This window comes from Macaca thibetana, chromosome X, assembly GCF_024542745.1.
Source record: "Macaca thibetana thibetana isolate TM-01 chromosome X, ASM2454274v1, whole genome shotgun sequence".
NCBI lineage: Eukaryota > Metazoa > Chordata > Mammalia > Primates > Cercopithecidae > Macaca > Macaca thibetana.
Genome location: NC_065598.1, coordinates 30622311 through 30643763, shown reverse-complemented (window position 1 = coordinate 30643763; position 21453 = coordinate 30622311). Strand labels below are relative to the sequence as shown.

Here is a 21453-nt window from a genome sequence, read left to right as displayed (position 1 = left end):
TGCTACTGCTACTACTAGTGCTAGTACTACTACTGCTGCTAGTGGGAGTTATAAATTCTTTGGACAATTCATTTGCTATTAGAAACTTCACCAGAAAATAGAAGGGTAATTTAGCAGTTTATTTTGAATAAAAGGGGCTAATCCTACTCAGGTGCCAGATCCCCAGCATTAGAGCTGGTGGAGATTGAAAGATCTGCCCCAAGAAATAACAAGATGTGTGTGGGATATACAAATCTTCCAACTTCCTAGTTTTTGTAATCTTTCTTATTCTCAAATCCATGTTGAATAACTGAATTAAGCAGATGGTAAATACAATATTATGAACAAATAAGGGTATAATTTTGTTAGTGGTATTGTAACCATAATTCTTGCTTTGAACCATTGGTAGATCTGTATCAGGAAAGACTACATAACAGTATCAGTTGTGATTTCTAGACAGTTTATCTTTCTACCTTATGAAAATGTTCCCACTTTTTTTAACATCTGTTTCCTAGTATAATAACACACACGGGTATGTGCTGTGAATTAAGTACTTAGGCAAGATGTTGTGACACCTGTTTAATAATCTTGGCTTTTAACAAGTTTTAAAATCCCTCCAGCCTTTAGTTATCTTCTTGTGTGAAGTGTTTGTATTTGGGTTGAGTTCAGGGTTTCTCGGATTTGGCACTATTGGCATCTTGGGCTGGATAATTTTCTGTTGTCAGGGGCTGTCCTGTGCAGTGTAGGATGTTTAGCAGCATCTCTGGACTCTGCCTGTCAGATGTCAATAGCACCTTTCCTCAGTATGACAACCAAAAATATCTTCAGACGTTGCCAAATGTCCCTTGCAGAGCAAAGTCACCCCTGGTTGGGAACTACTGGGTTAGATGATGTGGAGTTTCTTCCAGCTTTATTATTCTATAGTTTTTATTTTAAACAAAAAAACCTATTTTTTGTAATCAAGCTTAAATGTCGTCTCTTCCCTGAAGCTTTCCTCAGCTCTCCTTCTCTTTGTTCTACCTTCATTGTTTCTTTTTCTGACTACTAATTATGGAACTCACCCCACTCTATTATAACTGCCAGTGTGTTTCTCTCACTACGAGGACATGGGTCTTCAGTATCGCCAAGCTTAGATTGTATTAAATGAATGGGCAATGCATTAGAAATTGTTTAGTTAATGATTATAAATGGCATTTCTGTTAATCTTTCAAACTCTTCCACTAGGAAATTCCCATAGTTGTGATCTTGGATTTCAGGGTTAATGAGACTGATTATTCATTTTTTAAAAAAATCTTTTAAATATATTATAAGGCAGGAGCCTCCTATATGTATGTGAGGATGCTACATGAACACATCTAGGCTGCACTTGAGAGAAATCACACAGAAATTCATAACATGAAGAGTTAAGTCATTTCAACTTTCATATCTAGAGGGTTTCTCCAGTACCTCCACTTTGCTTCTTAATCAGAAAGCTTCCATCTATTCAGAAAAAGGTAACAAGGAAAGTAGTAATATTTTTCCTTATATAACCTAAAATATATCACCATATTTGAAGTCACTATTTCTCAAACCCACAGTAAGAAATACATTTTAATCGTGATCTAGTACATATGCACATGCCTGAAACAAGTTTTTTGAATTAGTATTTGCCATTACTGTGTGTGAAACACTTCGATATTTTCTGTTCTTTTTCTTTTCCCTGATAGTCATCACCTAGTACATTTGTTATACAATTCATTAATAGGTCAGAACCCACCATTTAAAAAACACTGTTCTAAGTAATCTCTTTAAGTAATAAAATGTGCAGATGATCTGCCTCTGGCATATGTCACCAATAGGTTATTCTGTCTTTCTTTTAAAATAACGTCATTTAGGAATTGATGCAACCAAGACCTTAAAACACCTTAACCAGAGCATATTAGATTTCCAGTTATTTTCAAGGCCTATATTTTCTCATTTATATTGAATATTTAGTGTGTATAAGGCACTGTAGCCAAAAGAGCATGTTTGGTTCTTGTTCTCAAGATTTATAGTGAAAAATCCTAGAGGAGACTAAAAAGTTAATATACTAAATGTTGAAAGTGATAATCCACACACAGTGACTTTTATAGGCATTTACGAAAGGGAGAAAACTTTATAGGCATGTAGGAAGGGGTTAACATAAATGTGGGATGGCAAAAAACAAACAAAAGGCCGGGCGCAGTGGCTCACGCCTGTAATCCCGGTGCTTTGGGAGGCCAAGGTGGGCAGATCACCTGAGGTCAGGAGTTTAAGACCAGCCTGGCCAAAATGGTGAAACCCCATCTCTACAAAAATACAAAAATTAGCCAGGCATGATGGAGGGTGCCTGTAATCCTAGCCACTCGGGAGGCTGAGGCAGGAGAATCGCTTGAACCCAGGAGGCGGAGGTTGCAGTGAGCCGAGATCGTACCACTGCACTCCAGCCTGGGCAACAGAGCGAAACTCCGTCTCAAAGGAAAAAAAAAAAAATGTGGGGTGGATTTTGCATTGTTGTATCAGAAAGTAGAAAAAAAATTACACATGGTAGAAGCAGCATTCATGTCAGTGCACAGTGCTTCTTGCTCATACTTGAAGTTCATTTTTTTATTTTGATAAAGTAACTGAGAAATTAAAAAATAAGAAAGTTTGGTAAACTGCTAAATTAAATATATGATATAAACAGGGTATGTTATTTTAGCTCTACTGTGGTTGTAAAATGAAGTTTACTCAGGAGCTCAATTAGAAACTTGTGTGTATGATAGCTCTGATAAAAGCCAATATATGCCCTAAAATGATAATATTAACATTGAATTACTAGGTTTACTGAGAATGCAGATAATCTCTAAATGGGGAGAGTGCTCATCTGTCAAAATAAGTGAATAAGGTTACTATTTCTCTCTCTCTCTCTCTCTCTCTCTCTCTCTCTATATATATATATATATATATGTAGTTTTTCACAGACCAGAAACAGGATTTATAATAGAGGTAGCATTTTTCAAAAAGTTATACACACTGTATGCTATGCAATTAAAAATCATATAGGCTGGGCATGGTGGCTCACACCTGTAATCCCAACACTTTGGGAGGCCCAGGTGGGCGGATTGCTCGAGCCCAGGACTTTGAGACCAGCGTGGGCAATATGGTGAAACCCTGTCTCTATAAAAAATAAAAAAATTAGCCAGGTGTGGTGGTGTACACCTATAGTCCCAGCTACTTGGGCAGCTGAGATGGGAGGATCACTTGAGCTTGGGAGGTTGAGGCTGCAGTGAGCCGTGAGTTTGCCACTATACTCTAGCCTGTCTCAAAAAAAAAAAAAAAAAAAAAAAAAAAAAAAAAAAAAAAAATTATATGCATGCTTCATAGGCCTGGGCTTAATCCTCTCTTTTCTAAATAGAATGGAGGCTCAGGATGCTAAGTCAGAACCAGGTGTTGACTTAAGAAAATAAGTAGTGGACTTGTTTTTCTTTTTGAACTTCTGCTGTCTTCTGTGGGATAATGTAGAATTTACTTGCTGTAGAAGATATTTAAAGAAAAGAAGATTCAGCTTGTAAGGATACTTGGGAAAGAGCCAACCTGCCCTGAAAGTGTGGTCTAGCATCCTGTCTGCTGTTACTTTGAGGCACCAGAAGTCTACTAGTTTTTGTTACTTTCCATATTGAGTTGGGAAGTTAGCAAAAAGATAACCATCTTTTCGTTTTCTCAGATTTTATAGACTACTGAAAAGAAGTTGCTTTCAGAGCTGGAGATGTGAATAAAATTTCTGTGCCAGGGTTGATAAACCATCTTGAGGTATATTTTTTTTCTATTTTTAAATAACTATATTTTTTAGAACAGTTTTAGTTTTACAGAAAAATTGAGAAGATGGTACAGGGAGTCCCCATATACCCTGCACTCCGTTTCCCCTATTATTAACAGCTTACATTCACATGGTACATTTGTTACAATTAGTGAACCAATATTGAAACATTATTATTAACTGAAGTCTGTACTTTATTCAGATTTCCTTAACTTTTACTAAACATGTTTTTCTCTCTTTCAGGATTCCATCCAGGAAACCCCATCACAGTTGGTTGTTATGTCTCCTTAGACTCCTCTGGGCTGTGACAGTTTCTCAGACTTTTGTTTTTGAGGAGTACTGATGAGGTATTTTGTAGACTATCACTCAATTGGGATGTGTCAGATGGTTTTCTCGTGGGTAGAATGGGGTTATGGGTTTTGAGGAGGAAGACCACAAAGATAAAGTGCCACTCTCACATTCTCATCACACCATGCAAACAGTCCATACTATCAACTTGACTTATCACTGTTGATGTTGACCTTGATCACCTGGCTGAGAACGTGTTTGTTAGGTTTCTTCACTGTAATCTTTTTTTTTTTTTTAAACACCTCTTTCCTGTATTGTGCTCTTTGGAAAGCAGTCACTGTGTGCAGTCCACACTGAAGAGGTGGGAGGTTATGCTCCACCTCCTTGAGGTGAATTATCTATGTAAATTGTTTGGGATTTCTGCGTGGGAGGCTCCCCCCAACCCTCATTTATTTATTTATCATTCATTCATTTATTCAGTCATTTCTTTATATCAGCATGGGCTCATGGCTATTTATTTTATACGTTGGGTTATAATACAATACTACTTTATTTTGGTGTTCAAAATTTTCCAGCTTTGACCATTGGGAGCGCCTTCAGTTGGCTCCTGTGTCATTTTGACATGCCCTCATCATCATGGGATTTTGATTTTTTAGTACTTCCTTACTTTCTGGTACTACAAGATGCTCCAGGCTCATCCTATATATTCCCTGCCCCAGTTTTAGAATCATCCATTTCTCCACAGGGCCTTGGTTCCCTTTATTAAAGAGAGAATGCAATTAGAAATCAAGATCTGGATTCTGGGTGTGCTCATTACTCCTGGGGTATTGTTGCCTCTGTGTCCTCTCAGCTGAAATTTCTGCGTATGTAGTCTCTATATATTTATGCATATTTATAAATATTCTTGTGTATAAGTTTAATGTGGCAACTAACAAACATTCTTTGTGGGGGCTGTTAAGTTTAAATTAAATATGAATATATTGTTTCTGGAGGCCATATTTAAATTGAAAATGTTTTTGAGGATTATTTTAATATAAATATTTCAGTCTTATAGTATATCTCTTGAGACTATAACAGAATATGAGATAGATGCAGTGAATATGTGACTATTTCAAAATGGTTTCTATTGTAATAAAAATCCTATAGGATGACTGTTTCATAAATTATTTAGAAGGCTTAATTTAGAGGAAATAATAACTATCGTATTCCTCTCTCCCTTGTTATTTGGTAGCACCTTTACATGTATGCATTAAAAATCTTGAAAAATGGAACTCTTATCTCTGCCAGTAAAATATCATTTGTTATGCCTCAATATTAGCCACTTTTTATTACTGTTTAACTTGAATAATTCACACTCTAGTATAAAAACTTCTGTTTTAAAAGCAAGGTTTGGTTTAAACTGTTGTTAAGAGTTATGACATCATCAGAGTCTTACCAGGTAGCCAGTAGTATGGAAGAATAATGGTTAAGAGCATAACCTTAAATTTGTATCTTAGTTTTGCTACTGGCTGACTGTGTAACCACAGGCAATTTATTTGCCCTCTCTGAACTTCAAGTTTACTTATTTGTAAAATGTGGATGATAATATTACCTCTCATGGAAGTATTTTGGGGATTAAATGAGGTAAAGCACTTAGCACAGTACTTGGTACACAGATACGGCTCAATAAATGTGATCTAAAATCAAAACCTCCAAAGCAGCAAAAAAATGGGTGAAAGCTTGAAAGCTTTATACTCATATACATACTGTGTTTTGTTCAACAATTATTACTGGGCCAGACCAACCAGAAAAATTAATGATTCTTTTATTTTGCAATCCTAAAATTCCTCTCAAGACAAGGCTAACTTTTCTTCAAACCTGGGAAATGCTCACTCACCTCATTACCTTAATATGCTAGCAGTGGCTGTCAGCCCAAGAAAGTATTGCCTCTCTAGAGGCCACTTGGGGGTGCTACTGAGATTTTATGGGAGGGGCCAGGATGCTAAATACCTTTCATTGCCTGGAATAGTCTTGCATGACAAGGAATTCTTGTGCCCCAAATTATTGCATCAATAGTATGCCATTGAGACACACTAGAGTACACTGATACTTACCGTTGTATCTTTAAACCTTTCTGCAGAACACATTTTGGGTGTCACAAACCCAGGAGATACCTAGATGGGTGAAGCAAGGCCAGGCTGCAGTGCTTGGGACCAGCTAGGGAGTATAGGAACTAGGCAAACTGTCCTTTCTAAAAGGGGAGTGGTACCTTAGCTTCAGCCAGTTGTTGCCTGCAGTTGCTAGATAATGTGATTTTTCAGAGAAAAGCTAGATATGTAAATTTTTATGTGAAATCTCCCAGCTTTTTTTTTTTTTGAGATGGAGTCTCGCTCTGTTGCCCAGGCTGGAGTGCAGTGGCCAGATATCAGCTCACTGCAAGCTCCGCCTCCCGGGTTTACGCCATTCTCCTGCCTCAGCCTCCCGAGTAGCTGGGACTACAGGTGCCCGCCACCTTGCCCAGCTAGTTTGTTTTGTATTTTTTTAGTAGAGACGGGGTTTCACCGTGTTAGCCAGGATGGTCTCGATCTCCTGACCTCGTGATCTGCCCGTCTCGGCCTCCCAAAGTGCTGGGATTACAAGCTTGAGCCACCGCACCAGGCCAGTCTCCCAGTTTTAAATGTAGCTCAACTTAAAACAACACTGCGGCGGCCAAACCAGGCAAATCTGTGGGCTGAATTCATTGCACAGACCATTGGTTTTACTACCTCTGATACAACTGTTTTAGGAAGTGACCTAAAATTCTGACAGAGGTAAAACACTCTGGGCCATAATGGCACCACCCTGTTTATTTGCTGAGCTCAGAAAAAAACTGTGGAAACAAAGCACTAGATGTCGACATCATTTTCTAGAGTGTGGGGAATTGTGGCATTAGAGCAGAGCTCTGGGGGAGCTTCCTCTCTGATTGGGAGAAGCAATTCTGTTGGGAGACATCCTAGCAACTGCTTTTTCAGGAACAGAAACCACTGTGCCTTGTGTTACCAGCAGTCTTGAATTAGGGAGGTAGCTGCACCACTGAAGGAAGCCTCTGATTCCACTGCTAAGCATAGCATCTGGGGCCCATAGTGTGTCTTGCCTTTAAGAAAAAAATCCTCACAAAGCTGACATGCATTAAAGGCTTAAAACTCTGCAGAATCTCTTGGTTCATGTGGCCCCTGAACTGTGTGATGATCATAGGGTTTATGTCTTTAGTATTTCTTCTTTCTTGATCTAGGGTTACCGCCTACACAGCTCCACAATCCACAGCTGTGGCCATCTGGACTTTAGTGGGAGTGTTTCAAGGGTATCCCAGGAGTTTGGTCATGCCTGAGCCTAGCCTGTACAGTTTAGATACTGCTTGAGTCCTCTGTCTGGTTTTAAAGTGACAAATCATCATTCAGCGCTTATTGTATTAAGCCCATTATAATGTTAAGAAACAAACTCAATGTGTATTTTGCTTAGTAGTTGTTGCCTACATTGATATATATGGACAAGAATAGATTATATGCTTTGATCTGCATGGTAGCCACATCTATAATATGACACTATATGACAGTGTTTTCAATTGGATTAAATATAAAAGTACAGTGTAATACTTTACTGTAAAACTTTGTGTTTTTAAAGGAAACTGACTATATTAGGCCATTCTTACATCACTGTAAAGAAACACCCAAGGTAGGGTCATTTCTAAAGAAAAGAGGTTTAATTGGTTCAGGATTCTACAGGCTGCATAAGCATGGCACCAATATCTGCCCAGCTTCTGGTGAGAGCCTCAGGAAGCTTAACAATCATGGCAGATGGTGAAGCAAGAGCAGGCATGTAACATGGCGAGAGCGGGAGCAAGGCGGGTGGGGGAGAGGTCCTAGAGTTTTAAACAATCAGATCTTGAGTGAATGGAACAAGGACTCACCTAGGATGGTGCTAAACCATTCACAAGGGATCTGCCCCTATCATCCAGTCACCTCCCATCAGGCCCCACCTCCAACGTTGGGAATCACATTTCAACATGAGATTTGGAGGGGACAAACATCTAAACTGTATCACTGACTTAATTTATTGGCTGGAATATGTTCTATTTGTAAACAGAAAGCCTCCCAGTGAGCAAAATGGAAATTGCTTTTTTAAAGTATTTTAACATGATATAGTTATCAAAAAATTAAGTTTGAGTGTTATATATTACAGTGAAATACTAAATGATTATTCATGTCAATTAGTGCTTATGTGAGTGAATGTTTGTACAGGGCAGAGTGCTAACCACTATTAAGATTACATACATAATCCCTTAAGGGAGGATATGTGTTTACCAGTTTAGATTCCTATTTGTTGTGAAAAGTCAGTCTATTAATCATCTTTTCAGATGGTAGCCATTTTTGTAAGCTGTTGGCTTCCATTTGAAAGATGCTTTCACATGTTTCTTCAAAGGCAAGTATTTATAACCATTTTTTCAAAAGGCATTTTCTTCTTGTGTGTTTAAACAGCTAACTCATTTGTACAAGAATTTTTTCCTTCCCTCTCAGTCGTCCACCTCACCACACACCTTTAGCTCCCTATTTGAATGATAAACTTAATGAGGGTTTGCTCCTTAGCCAGTCAGAGAAAGGCACTCATAATTAGAAATGCTCTGATACCTACTAGTGACACAGTAGAAAGAACACAGACTTTGGAGAAGGCAGGCATGGATTTGAGTCATGATTCTGCCGTATGTTCATTCTTTGAGTTCATTTTCTTATTTGTAAAATGGAGATAATCATAACTACCTTTGAGGGCATATTATTAGCTACCAATAAATGGTAGCTAATAATAGTGATAAAAATAATGGTAACCTTGGATTCAGTAGCATCTGAGGTTTCTGAAGGCTCTGACAAAGCTAGGTGAGAGATGGCCGCTCTCAAGATCTCTGAAGTATATGGAGCCTATGCTTTTGACACGTGAAGCCTGTCTGTCCTTGTTTTGATCCTTCTTGCCTTTTCTTCTATCTCATAAAAAAGACAATGGTATTGCCCTTGTATTTTAAAGGCTTGTAAGTAAGGTTGGGAAATGAATAAAACCGTTTTTGGGAGCCACTGGGAAAGCTGGAGTTAGGCCTCTGGCTGCTTCAGAAGCTCTTTATTGAAGGTTTGATTAAATAGCCATGAACTGTTCTGAATGTAGTTTAGCACCTCAAATATTGGGATCACTTCCTGTTAGGAAAACTGTTATTTCTGTAAATACAAGCAGATTTGATGAGTTAAGGTCATCCCTACCATTAAATTCAGTGAATTCCTTTTTTCTCCCCATTTCTCCTAATAAATATTTATTGAACACCTAGCCTGTGCTAGGCCGTGTGCCTACTTGATTGTATACCCTAAAAGGAGATGCTGAATTAAGGAATCTAAGAGTTCTAGGTTGTTGCCTATTATTTAAATGAAGATCCTAAAGCCTTAGAGCTGCACTGTCCAGTAAAGTAGCCACTAACTACAGGTGGCTACTGAGCACTGGAAATGGGACCAGTGTGAATTAAGATGTGCTGTAAGTATAAAATATACACTGGATTTCAAAGATATCATTTGAAATATATATATAAAATAACAATGATTTTATGTAGGTTACATTTAAAACAATATTTTTGACATAGGTTAAATGTTACAATTAATTTCACCTGTTTAAGTTGGCCACTAGAACATTTCAAATTATACATATGACTCACATATTTTTACTGGACAACGCTGCCTTAGAGCCTCAGTGACTTGGTAAGATTATACATCTAGCTAGGGCTCCTTTGGCCAGTGGAAATTAGAAATTGCTTTACTGTGAAAATGGAAGATAGATAATTCAAACCCCATTCAGAAAAAAGTTAAATTAACACTAAGGACTTTGAAACATTTTAAATCCTGGATTGTTAATCTGGTAGAATCTCTTAGTATTTCAGATTTGGGATTTTCAACAGGGACAAACTGGAAAAATATACCCATTGATTTAGTAGCCTAAACCAATTTTTTTCCCTAAGCGTTCACAAGTTACCCTATATAGGTGACTCCACTCCCTCAATATTTGCTGGGTGGGGGATGGCAGGAGATGGGGGGACAAGATTCATCTAAAAGGCTTGTCTATATATTTTTGAGTATGAATATTGTTTTATCCAAATCTATCTTATTAGGTAGATTTAGTATAGTGAAATTGATTCATCATTTAACGATACTTGAGTAGATATGGGGTTGGGCTCTGGAAATACAGTGGTGAACAAGGCACAGACCTTGAGTAGAGCTACAGGCTTTTGTTTGGTTAGCTGGTTTTTGTTTTCATTTTTACTTTTTATTTGGAAATAATTTTAAACTGACAGGAATTATGAGAATAAAAATAGGAGAAAGAACACTGTATACCCTTTACCCAAATTCACCTATTAACATTTTCCTGTTTGCTTTATAGTTGTCTGTGCACACAGGTATGTGTGCATGTACACGTTTGTATGTACACACATGTACATATTTTTTTTTCTGAACTATTTGGGAGTAAGTTGCATGCCCTTTACCACTGAATGCTTCATTGTCTAATACCTAAAAATAGGAATATTCTCTTATCTAACCACAGCACAGTTATCAATTCAGTAAACAGGAAATTCAGTACATTTATTGATACAGAATACTTCTGATCTACCGTCAACATTTCACTTCGGTTAATAGATCCACTAATTTATTTTATAACAGTTTTCCCTTTTAGTATAGGATCCAATCTAGGATCAGGTAAAAGATTTAGTTGTCATGGCTCTCTCTTTTTTAACCTGGGACATTTTTCAAACCTTTGTCTTAAAATGACATTTCCTCCCCCCACCCTTTTTTATAGAAAAACCCAAAATGAGAAATGTTCTATTTCCTCATGATTAGTTTCAGGTTATGCATTCCTGACTATAATACTATAAAATGATGTGTTCTTCTCATGGTGTCACATCTGGAGGCCTATGCAGTCCATCTGGCCCTCATTGGTGATGTTCATTTTGATCACCCAGTCAAGATGTTGTTCAGTTTGTCCACTGTATAATTAAATTTTTCCCCTTTGCAACTAATAAGCTTTGGGTACACAATTATAAAACTGTGTGTACTTCCTACTCTTCGTGCAGATTTTCCCCTAGATTTAGCATCCATTGATGATACTTGCTTGAAGCAGTCTCTATACTATGATGACTGCAAAATGATTTTTCCAGCTCCAGCACTCCTGCATGTTTACCGATTGGATTTTACTGTAAGCAGGGACTTCCCTTCTCCCCTATTTTTGTATGTATGTATTTAGCTATCTTCATTGATACGGATGCACGGCTCCCTCTTTTCTACAGGTTTATAACTCATTACTGTCTTCTATTATTTTGGTATTCAAATTGTTGCAAATGTGGCCAGTGAGTGCACCTCTTCAAGTTGACTTCCAGGTCCTTATATGTTCCCATCACTTCTTGAGTACATCCTCACTGTCTGTAATAATGAGCTATATTCCAGGTGGGGCTTCAGGTTTTTTTTGGCTTTTTTTTAAATAGGTGAGAGCTTTAGGTGCATAGATGGTTTCAGTATAGTGTGTTTAGTGTTCCTGTGAGGGTAAGCAAAGCCTGCTTTGGCAGCATCATGGAGGGGAGAGGCAAGGCAGCAGGACTAAGACGGGGAGGGTCAGTGGAAGCCTCCTTAGAGGAGATGCCACCACTACTGAGTTGTACAGGATCAATAGGAATAAAGTGAAATATGTAACTAGACTTAACCATACTTTTTTTTTTTTTCTTTTTTAAATAGAAAATGACTGTGGTGCTAGAAGATCATCACTTTTGGAAAGCCAGTTAACATCCATTTCCTAAGAGAAACTTGGCCACCATTTGCTCTGGCATGGCGCAAAGCAGCCCACAGCTTGATATTCAGGTTCTCCATGATCTTCGACAACGTTTCCCTGAAATTCCAGAGGGCGTGGTGTCTCAGTGCATGTTACAGGTAAGTTACCTACCAGTGATAATGATATTAAGTTTTAGTTTTTCCTATTAGAGCTGGTGATGTGTGATGTAATTAGAACCCAGTTATGTTTTCTTTGTGTGTGTGTGTATGTGTGGTCGGGGGGAACATTTAGAGCAGGATTTCCCCTCAACCTTGGCACTGTTGACAGTCTATCCTGGATAATTCTCTGTTGTGGGAGTCTGCCTTGTGCATTGTAGAATTACTAAACATTCTAGGCATCCGAGGCCTCTACCCAGTAAATACCAATAGCTTCCCCGCAGTTGTGACAACTGAAAATGTCTTTAGACATTGCCAGATGTCTCATGGGAGGCAAAATCTCCCACCATTGAGAACCACAGATTGGAGAGTAAAAGCAGGTAGCAACAAGAAAAACAGATTCTCCTTATGTTTCACTTTTTGAAGATTTTGGGTTGTACTATCAGTCCCTCAGTCCTTAGAGGTGAATTTTGAATCTCAAATTTATCGTTTTAACTTCTTAGACTATACACTTTTGAGTCTTTTTTTTTTTTTTTAAGTCTGTAGATAATCCACTCTTTGTTTTTCTAATGCTAAATCCTTACTGATATCTAATTTTAAATGTAAGCCCACTTTAAATGTAAGCCCACTTTCACTCACATTACCTTTGTCTTGCTATGTGTCTTACATTGAATCTCTCATCTCTAAGATAGAATGTGTCTTTCCCACTCAGGGGACAACAGAGAAGTAGGCCTACCACTTCCCCTGTCCCACTGTCCCCTTGTTGTGTTTTATGTCATCCTTCACAGGATCGTAGTGTTTTGAGTTATGGAACTTACCTATTTGCTTAACTGTGGGCAGCACTACTTCTACCATGCTCACTGGTCTTCCTCACACACAGTCAGTACTCATGTACAAACTCTACCTTATGGCAGTGTGAGCAGCTCAGGATATAACCTAAACCTATATACAGGTGTGGTTAATTATAAATAGAGACTCACAGAACAATGATGGTAACAGAGGTGCTTCCTTTGTTTGCAAGCCCTTTACTAGTCTAGAGCTTTGGGCTTATGGTTTTTGTGTTACAGCTTGCCTTTGCTGTTTTCTCACACACATTCCCAGCCTGAATCTCAGCTCTTTACTTTAGCCCCATTTTGGTTTCTGGTAGAGCAAAGATACTTCCCACCAGAGTGAAACCAAGTAAGGGTGAAGCTTTTAGTTTAAACCACTTCCTAGCAATCACCTTCCTCACCTATCTTAGGGCCCCACCTAGCCCTGACCTTGTTTTATTTCATTTAGCCCTTTATTACCTGCATTTCTCATGACCATTTAACTAAACTGAAGGAATAGAACTTTACATTCAGCTCAGTGAACATTTGTTGATAATTACACTGTCCTAAGTCTTCCACTTTTTTCTTCCTTTGGGATTAATAAAATATATTGTATGGAGATTTACCACCTACTGGCTCTGGAAAACTGTTTTTCACATTAAAATGTATGAGGCTCAGTAGTTTGCATTTAATGCGCAAGCCTTAGAGCCTCACTCAGGGGTATCATCCTCAATTTAGGATCACTTTTTAGGAATATGATGCTTTTTTGCCTCATTCCTTTCAAAAGTGTTCATTATATGTCTTAAAAATTCTTACCTCTGAAATGATTTTGATTTCTTCTTCATGTTTACTGTTTGATACATTTTTTATCCTTATTATAATCTATTCTGGTAGTTTTCTTTTTAAAATACTTCTGTAATAATAATACTTTAATATCTTGGTTTTGTGGTTTTTAAATTTTCTTCATAGGAAAATTTACTCAACTTGTCACTATAGACATGCTGACAATTCCAACTTTATATCATTTTGAATTTGGATACTTTTTGTGACAATACTACATAGGCTATCTAACTCAGCGTACAGAACATGGAATTTCAGGGTTATTAATAATAAAAATATCAGATGGTAAAGTATCCATGACTACCTTATGTTTAAAAGAAAACTCTCCAGTTTTTGTTTTCCCCAATCCATAGGTCTATTAAAAAAAAAAAAATAGAATACTTTATTTCACCTTCCATATTTTTTTTCCTTCAGATGTCTGTCAGTGACACATTCTAGTTGCCAATCAGTTTGAATCCTTTGGCTCCAAACTTGCTTTTAATATCTTCCCTTCCTTGCTCAATACGATTTTCAAGCAAGGTAAAAATAATTCAGATCTTTGAGTTGTAATGATTTTCTTCTTCAATTAATACATCTTTCTGTGACTCAAAGTATTTTTAAAAGTATTTGAATTTTAAATTTTCTATATTGATAATAATTACTATTTGTTACTATCATCTGGGTAGGATGTTAATGTTTTACATGCATGATCTCATTTTTTAAAGTATTTGAATTTTAGTATCAAAAAGTTTATATAAAGAAAAGGTTAAAAATGATCTATAGAGTTTTAATAAAGCCAATTCATTAAATTTCTAAGAATTCATTTTGCAAAGATTTGCTTGACTTTTTTTTAAACTTCCTAAAGCTCTAGTTTAATAATGTCCTTTTGGCCAAACATCCTTTCCCTTGAAATTACCATGTGGAAAGAGCACTGGGACTCAGGAGAGTAAGAATCTAGAATTGACTTTCCAGTTAACTAGTTAAGTGCCTATTGTCAAGCAATGTAACTTCCCAGGCATCTCTTTCCTCATCTGTAAATGTGAGTTGCATTGGAGCAGATGAACTCTAATAGGAGTTCTCCCAACTCTAAAATTACAACATTATGGGTCCTGTTTTAGGTTTAACTTCATTTGGTTCTCAGCAGAAGTGAATTATTTCCTTTCGTTTTTATATAAAACATTTTTCCTAAAATATATAGTAATATCTATGCATGTGCATATCTCTGTGTATATTTATGAACTACAGAGAAAGTCACAATAATTGGGAAACTTTTATGGATTACTTCAAAAGCAGTGGATAATATGTGTCTTACACTAGTAAAATAGTTTGGAATTCTGTATTTCAATAGAAAACTGCTTTTTGATATATTAAAATTTTACAAAGAGGGAACCTTTTATTAGTCTGATTACTGTCAGTTGGAACTTCTAAAGTGTCAGTTTGCTATTACCTTCTTTGTGAGTGTGTAGAACTAAACAATTCACATCTTTCAGTGATTTTGAAAGTATACCAAGACACCTTTCAGCGGGTAAAAACTTTTGAGACTGTGAGGGTATGAATGAATTTAATTAAGGCAGTCGACACCAGGTTTTTAATTAAATTACCCTAACTCGGGCAAAGTCATGGAGCCATAGTTTAAGTTATGGATTTTTTTAATACTTATTCATTTTGCTTAAATCTTATATAATGGTTCAGACAGTTGAAGTTATTCAAGGATAAATTTAGGTAAAAGAAAAATGAGGGCTGCTTTAGAATTTTTATTGTTTTAACTCTTGAGGAATTTTATTGTAATTCTTTTTCTCCTTTTGTGGTTTTAGTGCCTTTTAAAAACTAAAGCATGGTTATTTTTATGTTTTTTATCGATTTAAATATTAATCATGGATATTACTTATACTTATATTGCAGCAATTGTGGTGAATCCGAGATAAGCCCAACATTTTAATTTGTTGAGATGCAACAAGTATAAAATGAGTCCTGGATTTGGAGTCAGAAAACTTGGGGTTGAGTCACAGTGTTCATTAGTAGGTACTTTACATTTCTGTAGCAGTAGCAGTAGTGGTAGTACTAGTAATGTGAGCTAAATGTTTGTAAAGTAATATGGATCATTTGGTATCTCCTTTTCAGGATAGATGACCATGAAGCTTTTTGTGGTTAAGATACTGCTCTCTATTTATTCTGTGACAGTAGTATTTGCATAACTCTCTGGCAAAGCCTGACTTTCACTATTAGAATTTGTTAATGTTGCCAATGTTACTTTTACCATTTTTCTCCCCTAGAATAACAACAATCTTGAAGCCTGTTGCCGAGCCCTTTCCCAGGAGAGTAGCAAATACTTATATATGGAGTACCATAGTCCAGATGACAATAGGATGAATAGAAATCGCCTTTTACATATTAACCTGGGTGTCCATTCTCCTAGTAGCTATCACCCAGGAGATGGAGCCCAACTTAATGGTGGTCGAACACTGGTACATAGCTCAAGTGATGGACATATTGATCCACAGCATGCAGCAGGTAAACAGCTGATATGTTTAGTTCAAGAACCACACTCAGCTCCAGCTGTTGTTGCTGCTACTCCCAACTACAATCCATTTTTTATGAATGAACAGAACAGAAGTGCAGCTACTCCTCCTTCACAGCCACCTCAACAGCCATCTTCCATGCAAACAGGAATGAATCCGTCTGCTATGCAAGGGCCTTCACCACCACCGCCACCTCCTTCATACATGCACATACCTCGGTATAGTACAAATCCAATTACTGTTACAGTATCCCAGAACCTCCCTTCTGGACAGACTGTACCAAGAGCTTTACAAATTCTTCCACAAATTCCAAGCAATCTCTATGGATCTCCTGGTTCTATTTATATTAGACAGACATCTCAGAGTTCATCAGGAAGACAAACTCCTCAGAATACACCGTGGCAGTCCTCACCACAGGGCCCAGTGCCTCACTATAGCCAGCGTCCTTTACCTGTTTATCCACACCAACAGAACTATCAACCTTCTCAGTATTCTCCCAAACAGCAGCAGATCCCTCAGTCTGCTTACCATTCACCACCTCCTTCTCAATGTCCTTCACCCTTCAGCTCTCCACAGCATCAAGTGCAACCTTCCCAGTTGGGCCACATCTTTATGCCACCTAGTCCTTCAGCTACTCCACCCCATCCATATCAACAAGGACCTCCTAGCTATCAGAAACAGGGAAGCCATTCAGTAGCCTATCTTCCATACACAGCATCTAGTTTATCCAAAGGTTCCATGAAGAAGATAGAAATTACAGTTGAACCTTCTCAAAGACCTGGGACAGCAATTAATAGGAGTCCTTCACCCATCAGTAATCAACCATCTCCACGGAATCAACACTCACTATACACAGCCACCACGCCACCTTCAAGTTCTCCTTCAAGAGGGATATCTAGTCAACCAAAACCTCCGTTTAGTGTTAATCCTGTGTATATTACATACACACAGCCAACTGGACCTTCGTGTACTCCATCACCATCTCCTCGAGTGATACCAAACCCAACTACAGTTTTTAAAATTACCGTAGGCCGAGCAACGACTGAAAATCTTTTAAATTTAGTGGACCAAGAAGAGCGCTCTGCAGCACCAGAACCTATTCAGCCCATTTCAGTGATACCAGGCTCTGGGGGAGAAAAGGGAAGCCATAAATATCAGAGGAGTTCTAGTTCTGGATCAGATGACTATGCCTACACACAAGGTAAACTTTAACCCTTTTATGAAATTTCATTTCTGTGGTGAGGCAGCAATCTCCCATTCAAATATATTAGCTGTTTAGTTTTAATTAAATGTTTAGTATTAAATGTTGGGCAGTAGCATTGCTATTAAGAATAAAGTTAGTGGTCGGGTGTGGTGGCTCACGTCTATAATCCCAGCACTTTGGGAGGCTGAGGCGGGTGGATCACCTGAGGTCAGAAGTTTGAGATCAGCCTGGCCAACATGGAGAAACCCCACCTCTGCTAAAGTGTGGTAGCGCACGCCTGTAATCCCAGCTACTCGGGAGGCTAAGGCAGGAGAATCACTTGAAGCCAGGAGGCAGAGGTTGCAGTGAGCCGAGATCACGCCACTGCACTCCAGCCTGGGCAACAGAGGGAGACTGTCTGAAACAAACAAAAAGAATGAAGTTAGTGCTTCAGAGTCATCTATAGACTTTGTTTTAAAACATGAAATTGTAGGCCTAATAAGGCTTAGTTTAGAAAGAATATTCATAGAGCAAAAAATACAAGTGAAATGGAAATTGTCAAAAGTACAAACTACAGAGTAGGAAAAAAGAGATTCATGGAAAATGGAGTAAAGTTCATCAAATGAAAGAATTTGAATCTTTTCTAAAGAGGATGGCCCAGAGGGCATAATGATATTTACATATAAATAATATATAAGAAGTGGAATTACTGGATTAGCTAATAGTAGACCTAAATTAGATATAGAGTTTTTAAAACGTCTATTCAGATTGTTTCAAGATACCTGAGAATTTAGTTTTCTTTCAGTATATAAGAAGGGAAGTAATGATTAAGTATGCCTGGTAGTCAGCCTGTTCAAAACACACACAAGTATAAAGAGAATCTTAGGACAATAGAACAAGAGGGATGTTTAGGTGATGTCACTTTGGTAGCATTCAGAGAGCTAAATTGAAGCAGATATGGAGGCAGCATAGCATTATAAAGACATGAGAGTAAATGCCAACCCCCAAGTTGAATGAGTCTTTTATACATTAGTAATACATATCGAAATTTTCCAGTCACTTGTTCAGTGTTGTTCTCTGCAATGACGTTATCTATAATGCTGTAGCCTTGCTGTTACATCAACGAGCAAGGATGGAGAGGTTAGCAAAGCAATTGAAACTTGAGAAAGAGGAGCTAGAGCGGTTGAAGTCTGAAGTTAACGGTATGGAGCATGACCTGATGCAGAGACGGCTCAGAAGAGTCAGCTGCACCACTGCGATCCCTACGGTAAGTGAACTGTTAGATGTGTTAATAGGTGGGTCGGGATATTGGCTATCAGGTCATTTATTTTTCTTTAGGTTTTATTCCTGACAGAGTTCTGGGTTTTTTGTTGTTGTTGTTGTTGTTGCTGTTTTTTAAAACAATAGATGAAGGACTTTTGCCTTTAGTAGTTCTTGTCAAAATAATTCATGTATGCAAATTCCATAGGCTCATCAGTATTTTCAAACACTGATGATAATAATCAAGGTATAGCATCTCATTTATTTGTAAATTGCTTTCTGTCAAAATAGAAAAGTGCACACTGACCAAAAATTTGATGAATTATTCTTTGTGTATTCATTTATTATTCTAAGCATATGATATATATATATTTTTAAACATTTAAAATTATTTTTATAAATACATTAGTTCAGATGATTTAGAATAGATCAATATGAGTTTTGGGGAAGTGTTGACTGTAGAATATTTTAAGGCAGAGCAGTTTTGTTAAGTATAAATAATTGTAGAAACTGAGGTAACAGTATTGATTGATAGCAGTCTTAAAGGGAACTGCTCTAATGAAAAGATTCAGATAATATATTTTTAACATGTTGGTTAATGTATATGAGTTCTAACGATCCCAAGCAACTGATAATTTTGAAACATGTTTAAAATCTTGTGACTTCACAAGCTATGATCCAACCTATCATTTTACCTTTCAACATTTAGCAGTTTTGTGCATATAGTTTATGAAATGTGATACTATGCTAGATGCTTAGTACATACCTACCAGTGGGAAAAATAGATACATCAACAGATAATTATAATACAGTGTGGTAAGTGCTCTATATGTTCATGGGTAATGAGAGAATTCATACATCAACTCGTTTCTGTGCAGATTCAATGCACTTCTCTGCTCTTACATTATCCTCCTGCTGGAATGCCCGTCTAAAATGCTCTGCACGTGTAAATCTTGTCTGTTCTGTTCTTCAAGGCTCAACTTAACCTCTACTTTTTCCATGAAGCCTTTCCTCATTTTCCTACCCTCTCTAAACTTAGGGCAATCTCTGAGTTTACAGGTTTAGAGAAGTGGGCATATGTCAGGGCTCTTGCAGTCAGCATGTCTGCAGCCACTCCCTCATAGAGAAGTTTCTACTTGAGGTTCTTGGCTTCAAAGGGGATCTGTGAATTCTCTGAAATTATATGCAGAGTTTCATAAGTGTGTCTAATACGGGAAGTGGGTCTATAGCTTTCATCAGATTTTCATAAGATTATTATATTGAAGGAAAAAAAGAGTGAGGAACCACTGCCCTAAACAATAGGCAGAGAGAAAAGGGGAAAGCATTTTAGAAAAGAACAATAATAAGGTAATGAAGGCTTGAAGTCAAGATGGAGAGTGACTTTTAGGAGACAGTGACTACAATTCCCTGGCATAAGCATGAGATTTCTGAAGAGTTAACAGAGGGTAAGTGGGGCTTTGACCTTGAGTGCTAGGTCGAGGTGCTTGAACTTTATTCTGCTGGTAACAGGGAACAAGTGGGAGTTTTTGAGAAAGAGAGTCTTGAGAAATAGTCATATTCACTAATTTAATGACTTTTTTGTAATATCGTCTATAGTCCTCAGTATAGTCAATATTAGAAGTGAGGAGGAAGATTTTAACTACTTAAAGCAATGGAAAAATAACAGAGCCATCTTTAATGGAAAGGTGATGTTACTACAAATCAAATTTCTGCCTCATTTTCTCCATTTGAAATCTTAATTGAATCCTCTGATTGTGGAAGATATTGAAGAACATAACCCATATGGGAATCCACCTATGGTGATTGAATACTTTGGAAACCTTTAGGTACCTGTAGAGCATAAACGAATTTTCTTAGCATAGTAATTTTCTTTTTTTTTTTTTTTTTTGAGACGGAGTCTTGCTCTGTTGCCCAGGCTGGAGTGCAGTGGCCAGATCTCAGCTCACTGCAAGCTCCGCCTCCTGGGTTTACGCCATTCTCCTGCCTCAGCCTCCCGAGTAGCTGGGACTACAGGCCACCGCCACCTCGCCCGGCTAGTTTTTTGGGTTTTTTTTTTTTTTGTATTTTTTAGTAGAGATGGGGTTTCACCGTGTTAGCCAGGATGGTCTCGATCTCCTGACCTCGTGATCCGCCCGTCTCGGCCTCCCAAACTGCTGGGATTACAGGCTTGAGCCACCGCACCTGGCCAATTTTCTTTAATCATATACATTTTATTTAGCAACTACTTGCTGTGTGATAATCCCTGCTAAATAAAATACTGGGTTTTTTTTTTTGTTGTTTTTCATTGGAAGTGGAGAACTGTCTAATGTAGCATAGGTTAGTACTTAAAAAAAAAAAAAAGCCCCAGATTTTATATCAGAGCTCTTATTGACATATCTTTTTTTCTTTTTTTTTTTTTTGAGACAGAGTGTCTCACCCTGTCACCCAGGCTGGAGTGCAGTGGTACAATCTCGGCTCACTGCAACCTCCACCTCCCAGGTTCAAGTGATTCTCCTGCTTCAGCCTCCCGAGTAGCTGGGATTACAGGTGTGCGCCACCACGCCTGGCTAATTTTTTGTATCTTTAGTAGAGATGGGGCTTCACCATGTTGGCCAGGCTAGTCTTGAACTCCTGACCTTGTGATCTGCCCGCCTCGGCCTCCCAAAGTGCTGGGATTACAGGCATGAGCCACTGCACCTGGTCCCCAGTCTATCTTCTTGAGAAAGGAAAAAGAGAAGTTGGTGAAACTGCTGCCCTGGGCTGTAATTTAAAGTTTTATTATAATTTCAAAGATACATAAAATAGTATAATGAACCCCCATGTAGCCATCCCCCAGACTGAGAAATTGGTAGTTCATGTGGGTGCTAAC

At 37.8% G+C, this 21453-nt stretch overlaps 1 protein-coding gene across 11 annotated transcripts in view; it reads left to right on the top strand.

The window, feature by feature from the left end:
- TAB3 (TGF-beta activated kinase 1 (MAP3K7) binding protein 3) overlaps positions 1 to 21453 on the top strand; it is a 61631-nt gene that overhangs the window by 17516 nt on the left and 22662 nt on the right. For 9 of the 11 annotated variants that reach the window (XM_050775160.1, XM_050775162.1, XM_050775157.1 and 6 more), the window contains 5 exons: positions 3683 to 3768; positions 4019 to 4122; positions 11827 to 12018; positions 15917 to 17363; positions 18452 to 18612. In XM_050775160.1, coding sequence (XP_050631117.1) covers positions 11917 to 12018; positions 15917 to 17363; positions 18452 to 18612 — 1710 coding nt within the window. In that variant the 5' untranslated portion in view covers positions 3683 to 3768; positions 4019 to 4122; positions 11827 to 11916. The other 2 variants (XM_050775155.1, XM_050775158.1) reach the window with 2 other exon arrangements.